We start from the raw sequence: 15,744 nt of genomic DNA on the forward strand, positions 1-15,744 counted from the left end.
GAATCGTCATTCACAGATACCATCACACAGGGCAACTGAGTTTAGTTGGATACACAATGTGTAATCTACCACTGCAGTCTGATACTGAAGTGTATGGGATTAATTCCAACGCACCATACAGAATAAGATGAACTTCCGACCATACACTGTAACCTCTGCAGACAATAGGCCGACTCCACTTTCGTCCGTTGTACTGATTTTCTTTACTATAATAAGTGAAGGTATTGTTCGCCCATGGTACACAAAACGGGACAGATCGCTGTTGCAGATGCAGAGAAAAAGCATGTCAAATTTAAAACAATGCAAAATCACCGAGACTGGCAAAGTTATGCAGAAGTTCGAAATACAGCGCGAACTTCAATGCGAGATGCTTTCAATAATTTTCACAAGGGAACTCTGTCTCGAAATCTGGCAGAAAACCCAAAGAGCTTCTGGTCATAAATGAAGCACACCAGTGGCAAGACGCAGTCAATACCTTCACTGCGCGATAACAACGGTGAAGTCACTGATGACAGTGCCACTGAAACAGAGTTATTAAACACGGTTTTCCAAAACTCCTTCACCAAAGAAGACGAAGTAAATATTCATGAATTCCAATCAAGAACAACTGCCAAGATGAGAAACATAGAAATAGATATCATTGGTGTCGCAAAGCAGCTTAAATCACTTAATAAAGGCAAGGCCTCCGGCCCAGGTGGTATACCACTCAGGTTCCTCTCAGAGTATGCTGATAAAATAGCTAAATATTTAGCAATTATATACAACCGCTCGCTCACAGAAAGATACGTATCTAAGGACTGGAAAATTGCACAAGTCACACCAATAACCAAAAAAGGGAAGTAGGAGTAATCCGTTGAACTACAGGCCCATATAACTAAAGTCGATTTGCAGTAGTGTTTTGGAACATATACTGTATTCGAACATTATGAAGTAACTCGAAGGAAGCGATTTATTGACACATAGTCAGCAAGTATTCAGAAAATATCGTTCTTGCGAAACACAACTAGTGCTTTATATTCATGCAGTAATGAGTGCTATCGACAGGGGATGTCAAATTGATTCCATATTTTTAGATTTCCAGAAGGCTTTCGACACCGTTCCTCACAAGCGTCTTCTAACCAAACTTCGTGCCAATGGAATATCGCCTCAGTTGTGCGACTCGTGATTTCCTGTCAGAAAGGCCATAGTTCGTAGTAATAGACCGAAAGTGATCGAGTAAATCAGAAGTACTATCCAGGGTACCCCAAGGAAGTGTTATAGGCCCTCTATTGTTCCTGATCTATATTATCTTTATTAATGACATAGGAGAAGATCTCGGTAGCCGTCTCAGATTGTTTGCAGATGATGCTGTCATTTACCGTCTTGTAAAGTCATCAGATGACCAAAATGAATTCCAAAATGATTTAGATGTGATATCTGTATGGTGCGACAAATGGCAATTGACCCTGAATAAAGAAAAGTGTGAGGATTGACATGAGTACTAAAAGAAATCCGTTAAATTTCGATTACGTGATAAGTCACACAAGTCTGAAGGCTGTAAATTCAACTAAATACATGGGGGATTACAATTACAAATAACCTAAACTGGAACGATAACATGGATAATGTTGCGGGTAGAGCAAACCGAAAACTGCTATTCATTTGCAGAACACTCAGAAGGTGCCATAGGTCTACTAAAGAGACTGTTCACACCACGCTGGTCCGCCCTATTCTGGAGTATTGCTGCGCGGTGTGGGATCCGCATCAGGTGGGACTGACGGATGACATCGAAAAAGTACCAAGAAGCGCAGCTTGTTTTGTATTATCGCGAAATAGGGGAGATAGTGCCACAGACAGTATCGAGAATTGGAGTGGCAATCATTAAAACAAAGGCGTTTTCCGTTGCGTTGGGATCTTCTCATGGAATTTCAATCACCAGTTTTATCCTCCGATTGCGAAAACGTTCTGATGGCAGCCACCTACATAGGGAGAAATGATCATCACTATAAAATAAGAGAAATGAGGGCTCGCACAGAAAAATTTAAATGCTCGTTTTTCCCTCGCGCCGTTCGAGAGTGGTACGGTAGAGAGACAACTTGAAGGTGGCTCATTGGATCCTCTGCCAAGCAGTATATTGTGAAGAGCAGAGTTATCACGTAGATGTAGACGTACTTGTTGTACACCATCCGTGTCCCCAACTGTGACCATTCACAGCTATTCCTCTGCAAGAGTTGGGAAATCTCATTCAATGCTACTCTCTTTGCAATTACAAAGATGATGACGCTGATGCACAACAAGCTCCGTATGCGCTGTTCGACGATCATAATATCTCATGTGATGTGCTGTGGCCCATCTCGACAGTATTTTTGCAGCATTCTTAATTATTTCATTGCAAGTAAGTGAATCGCCCCTCTGTACTCTCTGGGATTGTAGTCCAAAGACTGATAGCAGCACATTTTCTCTGTTAATTCAGCGCTAATTCCTCTGAAGTGAATACCGTGAGAACAGAGCATTTAATATTTCATCTTCCGATATCTTTATGTAGCAGGATGTCGACATCACATTTAACGCGAGAAATTGCAAAGTGGTACGCTTACCTATTTCTCATGGAGACCTCTGAAGTCCAATCAGTCATGACTGCCGATCAGATTGGACCCTCATCGAACGCCATTGACACCTAACCTTTCCCCTTTGAGTTGCGATCAGTATTCCCTTGATTCAGAATTCATATTCAATAGGCAGGTTATGTATAAGATGCGCGTGTCATGACTGCTAAGCTCTTGTACGTTACTACTGTATCATAATGTACTCTTTAATGCCACACTTTCCTATGGGGACAGTACGTGGAACAGTGAAGTAAAGGAGAGGGACACCGATAGAAGACAGCGGAAAGGATTGTAGTCCCCCTAGCAAAATGTGTAGTCCATTACCAAATTTATAATTATCTATAGAACCACACAACATAAGATCTGTTCACAATCTCAGTGTCTTGACAATTCGATCTAATGATATGAATCACGAAACTGAGGAAGAAATTTCCGACAGTGTGATATAGAGATCATAGTCAGTGAACGAATTGGAAAATAAAAAATTGATAACCTCGTAAATGTGGTGGTAAAGAAAGAAGTAAAAAAATTAAGTGGCTAATAAAATAGAAAATAAACAGGTGATGAATGAAGTCACGGATAAATCGCATACTTGGTGCCACACATGTAGAGCAATCAAATCTATAATCAACTTGACACCGCACGGAGTATTAAAAGACAGAAATTGCACAGGCATAGCAAGATCAGAATTTGTTAAATACAGTGAGTATTCAAAGATGAAAGATTTAACACAATGTAGGAACAGAAAAAACTACAGTTAAAAAACCATGTGCAATCTCAGCAGAGGAAATATAAAATTGTTGCAGCGGAGGAAAAAAGTGGTTCAAATGGCTCTGAGCACTATGGGACTTGACATCTGAGGTCATCAGTCTCCTAGACTTAGAACTACTTAAAACTAACTAACCTAAGGACATCACACACATCCATGCCCGATGTAGGATTCGAACCTGCGACCATAGCAGTAGCGCTGTTCCAGGATGAAGAGCCTAGAACCGCTCGGCCACAGCGGCCTGCCGCAGTGGAGGAAATATGCAAATAATGGGAGGTAGATTGGAATATGTAGCGAGGTACCTGTCCATTTGCCAAATAACTTCAGACAACAAAAACAAACATCCAACGTTCTTACTGTAACACTGAGAGTGGCAGGTTTTAATAGTCAAACGACAAATCTCGTAACATTTCCGATGTCGACTGTGAAGTGGATCGTTTGTGTGCAGGTCTGGGCCAGCTGTCACAAGGCGGCGTGTCCATGGGCAGCTTCGGGCAGTCGATAGGCCAGCTCAACCAGGGCTCGCCACTCGCGTCGGGCCTCAACTCGGGGCTGCCCATCGCGTCCAGCATGGCGTCCAACGGCTCCACCGTCTACCAGGCCCACTACGGCCTCAACACGCTGGGTAAGTCACCACATATCACTGGTCTGCACTCCGCAGTTTCACTACGTACGTAACTGGGCTCTCTGGGAAACAGTTTCACAACCCTGAAGCGTAATAGGTTTGGAAATAACTGAACAGCAGAGTGCCGTAGTGTAATATTGCTGATATAGATAACTTCGAGGTTTGAAGACCAGTGTCAGGCTTAATATTATTTAAAGGAGGTCGCGATTTATAGCTCTTAAATACTTTTCAGATATCATGATTTTGCTCAGTAGCCAAACAACGACTTTCAGTCAAATAACAGGTACAAAAAACTACTTTAACTATGGGATATGCGTCCAGTCATGGCCATTTGTACCTAGATCAACAAAATAAATTAACTATATAAAAATTATAGAATGCGAGACACTGTCCGAATTATACACTACTTGATCAGAAGTAACCGGAGACCTATTGGTTGACATTAATATGGGGTGTGCCCATCCTTCACAAATATGATGGCTTGAACTCCGCTGGGGCACTTTCAGTGAGCTGTCTGAATGTCTTTGGAGGAATGGTAGTCAATTCTTGCGCGAGAACTGAAACCAGAGAATGTAGTAATGTTGGACGTTGGGATCTAGAGAGAAGTCGACGTCTAACTCATCCCGAAGGTCTTCCATTGGGTTTAGATCGGGACTCTGGTCAGGCCAGTCCATTTCAGGCATATTATTGTCCACAAACCATTGCCTCACGGATGCCACTCTATGACAGTGTGCATTGTTATGCTGTTATGCTGATACAAACAACCATCATCTTCGAACTGTTTCCATATTGAACGGAGTAATCATTGCTGTAAAATGTGTTCATATATTTCGCAGTCAGCATTTTCTTTAGCGCAGTAAGGGGACCAAACCCTAACCAAGAAAAACAACCGCACACCGTAACACAACCGTCTCAGTATTTCACTGCTTGCCTCATCACACGATGGTAGGTAACGTTATCCAGGCATTCGCCAAATCCAAATCCTTCCATCGGATCGCCAAAAGGGTATAGCGAGATTCATCACTCCAGATCACTAGTTTCCAGTCATCCATTGTCCAATGGCTTTGCTCTATACGCCACCTCTAGCTACTCTTAGCACAGACTGCAGAAATGTGTGGCTTATGAGGAACTGCTCTATCTTTGATCCCCATTCTTTTCAAATCCACATACACAGTCATTGTGCTGGCTGGACCGCTGGTAGCACTTTGTAACTCACGAACGATTCCTTCTGCTGACTTCACTCGATTGTTACAACTGTTTTCCGCCATGCTCAACGGTCCCTGTTCCTCAGTACATGAGGCCTGCCTAATCCTAGTTTCGCTGTGGTCCTTTGTGATGGATTTGTTACTCAGGTGATAACCAGTGTTTAGTCCACGTTCGAAGTCACTGAGCTCTCGTGACCGACCCATTCTGCTGTTCTGCTGCACTGCTGACAACGCAACATTCTCCGCTTCCATTTGTACTGCCGAACTCGCCAATCATGACATCTAATGGCCAATTGCGTATTACACAGGAGTGTCCGGATACTTTCCATCAGATATTGTGCCTTACGTAGTATGTTCACCAGCAGTGTGTTTCACCCGTTAACGTAATTGCTTAACATGTAAATCGGGTATTCCCTGCATTGTCCAGTTTCCCTACAGTTAATATACCGGGTGTTCCAAAAGTCTTTCCATGATTACAAACATGAAGTGCAGCTAACATATTTAAGTTTTTGTGTACACACAGTTAATAAATTTCGAAGTTTCCCGATGGATGTCCAAGTGCTATTCCAATTCCAACCACCTGTTGGTCACTAATTCGTGAGGGGTGGATGTTATGACGTCAGCAATTCTACGCTGTAATGCTGCGATGTCATTCACTTGTGTTTGGTAAACCTGATCCTTGACCTAACCCCCAAAGAAATAATCCAATGGTACTAACGTCAGACGATCGCAGAGGCCAGTTGATGGCTACACCTGATCCATCTTCTCAGGAAATGTATCTAAACAGAACCTCAGTGAGATGTTGCACCATCTTGCTGGAAGATTAAGTCCAGAATGTCCTGATTCTGTGGCACAAGAAATAACTACAGTATATTAAGATAAGTCCGGGCTTTTATTATGGTTTCCTTGAAGAAAAAAGGTCCTATGATCTTACTGTGCAGATGACCACATGACACGTTCAGCCTAGTGTGGTCTCTGTCTCAAATACAGTGTGGGGGGTTCTTGGACCCCCAGATCCTAACATTATGTCGGTTGACCACACTGTTGGTATTTAATGTAGCCTCGTCTGAGAGTAGGTCACGTTTCAGATAGTCATCATCTTCCTCATCTCAGCCAGAATGGCAACAGCAAAGTCATAGTGAGCAGTATAACCTTTCGGTTGGAGGGACTGAGCGGTCTAGACTTTACACGGACAGAAAAGAGGTTGTTTATGTAAGATGCAGTGCCCTGATGTCTTCGGAATCTGCAACTAAATTGAGTCTCTGCGAACTGACTTCTTGGGGCTTCTCGCAAAGGCGTCTCTCACTGTCTGAATTGTCTATGCACTACTTCCAGGTTCTAGGGAGATGACAGACGCTCCCTATTTCTTAATCTTCACAGACAACATCTTAATGCTTTTAACGTCTGATGGCAGTCCGTGGTACGCCGTCTGGAATTTTCTCTCGACTGTTGTAGACTGTGTCTCATGATACCAGAGGACACATCAGGCTTTCTACTGGTCTGAATACATTTTGATTGGAAATGGTATCCGATTCCGCTGTTATTATGTGACGGGACCCTATAACAATTAAAGTAACAGTAAGTATGCATGTACAGAAAAACTCGAATATGTCGCATGCAATTCAAGAGAAAAAGTATTTCTCCATGTAATGTTTTATGCCTTATGAATGTATAATAACGTACATATATAAATGTTCATGGTTTGATGCACGTCCTGTAAACAAGCTTTTTTGTACCTGAGGATGGTCTGTTGTCTGACTAAAGCTACTAGTTTTATTAAAGCATCATACAGCTATTGTGCCAAATCATGACATTTCAAAAAAATTCATATTTTTTGTGAATGGGCATGACATGTTAGTGCATATACACTATTTTATTTCAGTGCAACCAAAATTACCAAATTGGATGAAGTTGGAACTTGCGAAGTTGTACCTGGCTCCGAAGTCGTTCACACATGGAAGTATGGTGCCGCTCAATACAAATGTTGTCATTTGGAAACTTGGTTGAGTGAGATATTTTGTATCACAAGAATAGTGCCAAAATTCTAGAAGAAGTGGTAATGTGCATCAAGTGATCATCGACTGACGATATGCCGATTTGCTTAGTTAAATTACAAACCTTTCCAGACAAACGTAGCGAGTGAGGATATGAATGACTCTATTGATGAGCTATACATCAGAAAGGTTGTTTGCTGCAACCACCTACCCAGGGCAGAAACACAGAAACAACATAACTCTTCACAGGCCGTCGTTACTGGCTTCTACTTTCTGCTTTTCCCTACCACGAGAATCATTTACTGACTGAGCTAAGAATAGGTAATTACCCTTCAATCACATCTTGCCAAGAACACTGATACGCAACTTATGAGTTTCCGCCAACATCCAGCGATTAGTATTCGAATTCCTACACCATGTAACCGATGCTAATTGTGTAACGCAAAATTACATCGAAATCTTTGTACTCTCTCAAATGTAACACTTGCTTTACTAGTTTTCTGTGAAGTAATTTCTTGTAATATCGCAACAATCGAGTTCAGTGACACCACCAGCACATAAAACGCTAGATTAGCTTGCGAGACACTGCAGTAAAAAAGATCAAAAAAATTCGTGAGCTGGATTCACAATCCTATAGAACAGTTAAGTTGACAGGAGTGCCACGAGTGTTTTTTGTTCGAAGTCTTACATATTTTGATAAGTAATTTTGTTTTGATTCAGAGAACATATTTTCGTTTGGACCTCTAAATATACTTATGTATTACGATAAGCAACCTGTGTGTGTGTTTTCGCACTCAAAATCTTTGTTTGTTGTGATAAATAATTGTAGTTTTGTCCAAAGATCATATTTTCGTGGTGCAATAATAGCATTTTTGAGATATCGACCTTTCATCTCTTGTTCCACCATTGTCTTTGGCTATGTTGTTTATAAACATTTCGTTTTCTTGCAATATGTAGGTTTCCTTGCGTATTTCGAAAATGTGAAGTTTAAGTGTCACAAGACAGTAAAGATGTCGTCAAAACACCTTCTTCCTCTCCTAAAATGGTGACTGGTGAGTTCTTTTGTCGTTGCGTACGTTGCATGTTTTTACATTTCGTATTTTGGAGCATTATGATTAATCGATTATGAAAACACGGTCTATAAAGCACGGACGCTCAAATCGTTATAGGGACTGAAAGCTGGTTAAACCCAGTGATAAGTTCAGCCGAAATTTTTGCTAAGAACATAACGGTATTGGATCCTTTTACCGACCTCCCAACTCAGATGATATAATTGCTGAACGGTTCTAAGAGAACTTAAGTCTAATTTCAAACACGTACGCTGCTAAACACATTCTCTGAAAATTATTTCGGGCAGTTAATTCATGAGCCCATGCGAATAGTATACGGTTGTGAAAACACACTTGGCCTCTTAGCAAAAGATAATCCTGAGCTAATAACGTGCATTAAAACGGATGCAGGGATTATTGAACACAGGGTTGTCATAGCGAAATTAAATGTTGTAACCCCTACATCCTCCAAAAATAAACGAAAAATATGCCTGTTAAAAAAAGCAGATAAAAATTACTTTACGCCTTCCTGAGAGACAATTTCCACTCCTTTCAAATTAATAATGTAAGTGTAGACCAGATTTGGCTTGAATATAAAGAAATAGTATTGACAGCAATTGAGAAATTTGTACCAAATAAATTAACAAACGACGGAGCTGATCCCCTTTAGTGTACAAAACTGTTGCAGAAGCAACGAAGAAAGCATGCCAAAATTTAAACGAAAGCAAAATCTCCAAGATTGGTGATCTTTTAAAGAAGTTCGAAGTTTAGCGCGGACGTCAATGCGAGATGCTTATAATAGTTTCCACAACGAGACTTTGTCACGAAACCTAGCAGAAAATCCAGAGAGATTCTGTTCGTATATAAGATATGCTAGCGGCAAGACGCAGTCAATGCCTTCTCTGCGCGATAGCAATGGAAATACTATCGACGATAGTGCTGCGGCCGGCCACTGTGGCGAGCGGTTCTAGGCGCTTCAGTCCGGAACTGCGAAGTTTCTGCGGTCGCAGGTTCGAATCCTGCCTCGGGCGTGGATGTGTTTGATGTCCTTAGGTTAGTAAGGTTTAAGTAGTTCTAATTCCAGGGGACTGATGACCTCCGACGTTAAGTCCCATAGTGCTTAGAGCCATTTGAAGCATCTGAACAGCGCTGTGAAAGCAGAGTTACCAAACGCACCCTTTCGCAGTTCCTTCACGAAAGAAAACTAAATAAATATTCCAGAATTCGAATGAAGAACAGCTGCCAACATGAGTAACTTAGTATATATTCTCGGAGTAGTGAAGCAACTTAAATCATTTAATAACAGCAAGTCTTCTGGTAAAGACTGTGTACCAATTAGATCCTTTCAGAAGTATGCTGATGCAATATCTCCATACTTAACAAGCATATATAAACGCTCGCTGGACGAAAGATCCGTACCCTAAGACTAAAAAATTTGCACAGGTCACAGCAATATTGACAGAAGGTAGTAGGAGTAATCCACTAAATTACAGGCCCATATCGTTAACGTCGATGTGGCAGGATTTTGGAACATAGATTGTGTTTGAACATTATGAATTACCTCGAAGAGAACGGTCTATTAACGCACAGTCAACATGGATTTAGAAAACATTGTCCTTGTGAAACACAACTGGCTCTTTACACATTGTTGAGTTGTATTGACAAGGGATTTCATAATGATTCCGTATTTCTATATTTCCAGAAGGCTTTTGGCACTGTACCACACAAGCAGCTTATAGTGAAACTGAGCGCTTATGGAATATCGTCTCAGTTATGTGATTGGACTCATGATTTCCTGTCAGAGAGGTCACAGTTCGTAGGAGCTGAAGGGTAGTCATCGAGTAAAACAGAAGTGATTTCTAGCGTTTCGCTATGTCATGTTATAGGCCCAATGCTGTTCTTTATCTATATAAACGATTCAGGAGACAATCCGAGCAGGCGTCTTAGGTTGTTTGCAGATCATGCTGTCATTTATGGTCCAATAATCTCATCAGATCATCAAAACAAATTTCAAAACGCTTTAGAAAAGGTATATGAATGGTGCAAAAATTGGCAGTTGATCCTAAGTAAAAGAAGTGTGATGTCATCCATTTGAGTGTTAAAAGGAATCCGTAAACTTCGGTTACACGATAAATAAGCCTAATCTAAAGGCCGTTCAACTAAATACCTAGGAATTACAATTAGGAACAATTTAAATTGGGAGAACACACAGAAAATGTTGTGGCAGAACACTTAGAAAATGTAATAGATCTACTGAAGAGACTGCCTGCATTACGCTTGTCCCTCCCCTTTTGGAGCACTGCTGCGCGGTCTGGGTTCCTTACCAGGCCACGAGAAAGTTCAAAGAAGAGTGGCACGTTTTGTATTATCGCGAAGTAGCGGAGAGAGTGTCACGGACACGATAGAGGGTATGGGATGGACACCATTAAAAGAAAGGCGTTTTTCGCTGCGGCGGAATCTTCTCACGAAATTTCAATCACCAAATTTCTCTTCCGAATGCGAAAATATTTTATTGACGCCGACCTACGTAGGGAGAAACGATCATTATAATAAAATAAGGGAAATCAGCTATGCTGAATACCTTGGTACACAGAGCAAGGACTATTTCGGACAAGGATCATCTCGGCCCGGAGATTAACCATCTGACGACGGTATTCAGTAAAAATGGATAATCCAATCGTGATATCAGATCTACTCTGCCGAAGAAACCTAGGAAGGACGCTGTTCGAACAGATGAAGAGGACCAACACATCGCGCGGCTACCATTCTGCGGTGCAACGACCAGCAATATCGGCAGAGTCCTGAGCCGGCAGGGAATCAGACCAGTCTTCCGGCCACCTAGGAAGATTAAGGAGATGTTGCGGCCCGTGAAAGATAATCTCGGCCTCAGAGTACCGGGAATTTGCAGCATTCCTTGCGAGTGTGGCAAAAATTGTGTGGGCCAGTCTATAAGAACTGTTGCCGATCGCTGTGTGGAACATCAGCGTCACCTGAAAAACAGGTACCTAGAAAAATCAGCGGTGGATGAGCACAGTTTGTTAAATAAACATAAGATTTTATTCGATGAAACAAGACCACTTGCTCACGCTTCAAACTATTGGGACTCTGCCATCAGGGAAGCAGTTGAAATTAGGCTCTGTGAAAATTATTTCACCAGAGACACCGGTTATGCACTCAGCAATGAATGGAACCGCACAATTGATAAAGAAAGAGTGCAGAGGGAGACTTCTTACATTCCTCGCAGTTCTCCGCCTGTTGCGATGGATGGCGCTGCAAGCAACGCTGGATAAAGCGTGCAAAGAAAATCTACGGATATAGAGGCCGCCACCTCGGTACGCGCCGTTTTCACCGTGAGGTCATCCAGCCAATGAGAAGCTGTCCACTGCTTATAAAAGCGGAAGCCTCATCGGTCCACGATCCTCCTGAGCGGCTTCCCCCTCCTACTCCCCCGCCATCTCTTGTGCCTGCTTTCAGTGTCTCTGCGCTCCCTCCTGCCCTGTCTTCCCTCTTCCTCTCCCGCCCCACGTGTCTCCTGCCTCTTCGTGTACCCGCTGATGCCCCTCCTCTCTTCATCCCGCCGCTTCCCCTGCTGCCCCATGCTCTCCCCTCCTTTTCCATTCTCTCTGACCTTTTCCCTCGGCAGGTCCCACCTGGCAGTTTTATTCTTCGTCGTGTGTGCTCCAAGTGGGTTTTAAGTGTGTTGTTCCAGAGTGTTTTTACTACTGTGGCCGACTTTTAACCTGTGCCTGCGCATTCAGTGTCTTCTCTGTGTTTTAAGAACCGCCAACTGTGTTTTTAACTTTCTGGTGACTTTTTTGACTGTCCCCCATGAACGTCTCCATGTCAGTGTATATTTTACCTCCATTTTCTCCCCTTACTCTGTTTTATGTTCCCCTTTTTTTATCTCCTTATGTATGTATCATTTTATTCTTGTTTTCGTTGTAGTGTCACTTGGCTGAAGAGCGGCGGATTCTGCCGCTGACAGCCCTCCCCTGCCCATACGGGGCAGGGGAATGAAATCACAATAAAGAAAAAAAAAAACGGTCCACGACAGTCAGTTTTACCCCTGACGAAGATGACGGAGGTAGTCATCAAAAGCTTGGGGTGTTATCCAAATTTGACGCGGCAAGTAAAGCGAGAACTTTTTATGCAAGAGAAATCAGAGTTCGCACGAAAAGTTTGTTTTTTTCCGCGCGCTGTCCGAGAGTGGCTTAACAACTTTGGAAATTTTGTAGGTAGAGTTTAGCTTCAGTGACTTTAGGTTTGTGTCCAGAGTGTTGTGTCCAATCGCTGTTTCTGCGTCTATTACCTCGCCCTATCATCTAAATCGCTCGTGTTTTATCCGCATATCAGGAACGGACGTTCAGTCACATTTCACAGATTCTGTTTTCAATTCGTACTGCCACTAGAGTCTAGTCCTCCCATGCTCACGCGACTGGCTTCCCAGAGCACGTCAGCAGCTCCGGAGCTGCCTCCTCCGGCAGCCACCCGCCAGATCAGCCCGCAAGACTCGGCGGACGCATTCCTGGTGGGACCGCGGGCTGGCGTGGCGCCCGGGGGCAGCCGACGCCACTTAGCACTGTTAGCGCCGCGCGTGACGTCACGGCAGCGGCCGTGTTTGCGTTCCCAGCGCCGCCCGCGCCGGGCCTGGCGCTGCGATCGCCAGGCCGACTCGGCCACTGCGGGGAGGAGCAACTGCATAAGCGAGGGCCGGTGGTAACACTTTATGATCTAGCGTTATTCATGACTTCGAGTCCCATTCAAAAACCAGCATATAACATGTCGTTTGAGGCCTGACGGAACAGCGGCGCCCCCTTTATTCTCAGTTTGTTGCATTGTTAATTTATCGCAGAACTTTCGTGGATTTATTATCTGTGATTCCAGCCATAGAATATGTATCTATGGAACGAGCATAGTCTACTGCACATGTTCTCAACATCAAAACGTGTTAGTCACTTGACATTTGGACGACGCTGCTACTGTACAACTTGCAGTAAGAGCGTAACTTGAATATTACAAGTATTCGCCTCATTTTATATACGTTGCTGCACGTTCGAGTTTTAGTGACAGCTATAGTGCTGTAGTGTTGTTGCCACAAATGTAAAGAGAAGTAGGCCCATGTGAAAAGAAGACCAGTTACTCTTCATAGATATATACAACAAATGTTTAATTGTAAATGTCATATTGATGTGAGGCACTTCATATGTTGAAAAATATCGAGACACGGTACTATAAAGTCTTATATTGCAGACATAATTTCTGCAAGTTTATGGCCATTTGTTTACAAGTCGCGTGTTACATAAATTTGTATTTAGTGTATACATATTGGTGCTACGTTCACAAGCAGACAAAATTTATACACGATAGTATGATTAATTTCCTCCATTTTATGCAGATTCTCAAACTCTTCTGTGTACCTATTTGGTTCACATAGCTCTGAGCACTATGGGACTTAACATCTAAAGTCATCAGTCCCCTAGACTTAGAACTACTTAAACCTAACTAACCTAAGGACAGCACACACATCCATGCTCGAGGCAGAATTCGAACCTGCGACCGTAGCAGCAGCGCGGTCCCGGACTGTAGCGCCTAGAACCGCTCGGTCACAACGGCCGGCTCTATCTAACTATTTATCAGTGAGACAGTGTCTTATACACTTTCATTGTATCGTAACTAATTGAAACAGATTCGACAATATGAGTCAGCGCAACAGGAAACTAAAAACATATTGTTGGCTGTTGCCTGTTTTATTATTACAAAATTCGAACATTTGCGACTGATTGCTGTGCGCTAATACTGCTTAAAATGAATACAGTCGCTCGGCACAACGGTTTCCCTATGGAATGAAACCTGATAAAATTTCGTGTTGCTTCATTACTAAAAGTCAGTTATTGTTAATTTGTGGGGCTGCGTTTTCATCTGTAAAAACGGAACCCTTATTCACTGAAGAGCCAAAGAAACTGGTATAGGCATACGTATTCAAATATAGAGATATGTAAACAATCAGAATACTGCGCTGCGGTCGGCAACGCCTATATAGGACAACAAATGTTTGGCCCAGTTGTTAGATTGGTTACTGCTGCTACAATGACAGGTTTTCAAGATTTAAGTGAGTTCTGAACGTGGTGTTACAGTCGGCGCAAGAGCGATGGTACGCGGCATCCTCGAGGTAGCGATGAATTGGGGGATTTTCCCGTAAGATCTGTTCACGAGTGAGCCGCGAATAACAGGAATCCGGTAAAACATCAAAAGTCTGACATCACTGCGACCGAAAAAAGATCCTGCAAGAACGGGACCAACGACGACTGAAGAGACTCGTTCAACGTGATAGAAGTGCAACTATTTCACAAATTGCTACAAATTTCAATATTGGGCAATCAAAAAGCGTCAGCGTGCGAACCATTCAACGGAACATCATCGATATGGGCATTTGGAGCCGAAGGCCCAATCGAGTACCATTGATGACTGCATGTCACAAAGATTTACGCCTCGCCTGGGCCCATCAACACCGACATTGGACCGTTGTTGACTGGCAACTTGTTGTCTGGTCGGATCACTCTCGTTTCAAATTGTATCGAGTGGATGGATGGGTACGGGTATAGAGAAATCTCATGAATACATCCACCGTGCATGTCAGCAGGGGACTGTTCAAGCTGATGGAGGTTCTGCAGGGGTGTGAGGCGTGTCCAGTTGGTGTGATATGGGACCCCTGATACGTCTAGATACGATTCTGACAGGTGTTAGGTGCGTAAGCATCCGGTCTGATCACCTGCATCCATTCATGTCCACTGTGCATTCCGACGGACGTGGGAAATCCCAGCAGGACAGTGCGACACCCTACATGTCCACAATTGCTACAGAGTGTCTGCCGGCACACTCTTCTGGGTTTAAACTCTTCCGCTGGCCAGAGATGAACACTCTTCTGGTTTTAAACTCTTCCGCTGGCCAGACATGAACATTATTGAGCATATCTGGGATTCCTTGCAACGTACTGTTTAGAAGAGATCTTCACCCCATCCCTACTCTAACGGATTTACGGACAGCCCTGCAGGATTCATGGTGTCAGTTCTCTCCAGCAATACTTCAGACATTAGTCGAATCCATGCCACGTCGTGTTGTGGCACTTCTGCGTGCTCGCGGGGGTTACACGAAATTAGGCAGGTGTAGCAGTTTCTTTGGCTCTTCAGTGTAGGATCGCTTTGTTCACGTCCGTCCGTTTATCTGTCTGTCCGACTGTTAAGAAACCTTTTTCTCAGGAACGGATTGACGTATCAAGTTCAATTTTATGTCTCACATTAAGGCCTGTGGTTTCTTTCAGGTGTAAACATTTTAAGCTTTCAAGTCACTTCAACCAAATGATATGGCCATTTACGTCACGTATTTTGATACTCGAAAACTCTCTCATCAGAACCTATAGTGCATTGCCCGTCGACCTAGAATCATGAAATTTCGGAAGAAGCAGTATTTCACAGTGCAAATCAAGTGAAAAATCTGAAGCCTGTTGAACGGTAATTATA

General features: G+C 43.0%; 1 protein-coding gene across 1 annotated transcript in view; it reads left to right on the forward strand.

Moving 5' to 3' along the window:
• The window catches only part of LOC124798895 (homeobox protein orthopedia-like), a 46,238-nt gene that overhangs the window by 13,528 nt on the left and 16,966 nt on the right, over window positions 1-15,744 (forward strand). The window contains exon 3 of the mRNA XM_047262426.1: window positions 3,803-3,979. Within this exon, the coding sequence (XP_047118382.1) occupies window positions 3,803-3,979 (177 nt within the window). The remainder of the gene's footprint in view (window positions 1-3,802; window positions 3,980-15,744) is intronic.

Source organism: Schistocerca piceifrons, chromosome 5, assembly GCF_021461385.2.
Source record: "Schistocerca piceifrons isolate TAMUIC-IGC-003096 chromosome 5, iqSchPice1.1, whole genome shotgun sequence".
Classification (NCBI taxonomy): Eukaryota; Metazoa; Arthropoda; class Insecta; order Orthoptera; family Acrididae; genus Schistocerca; species Schistocerca piceifrons.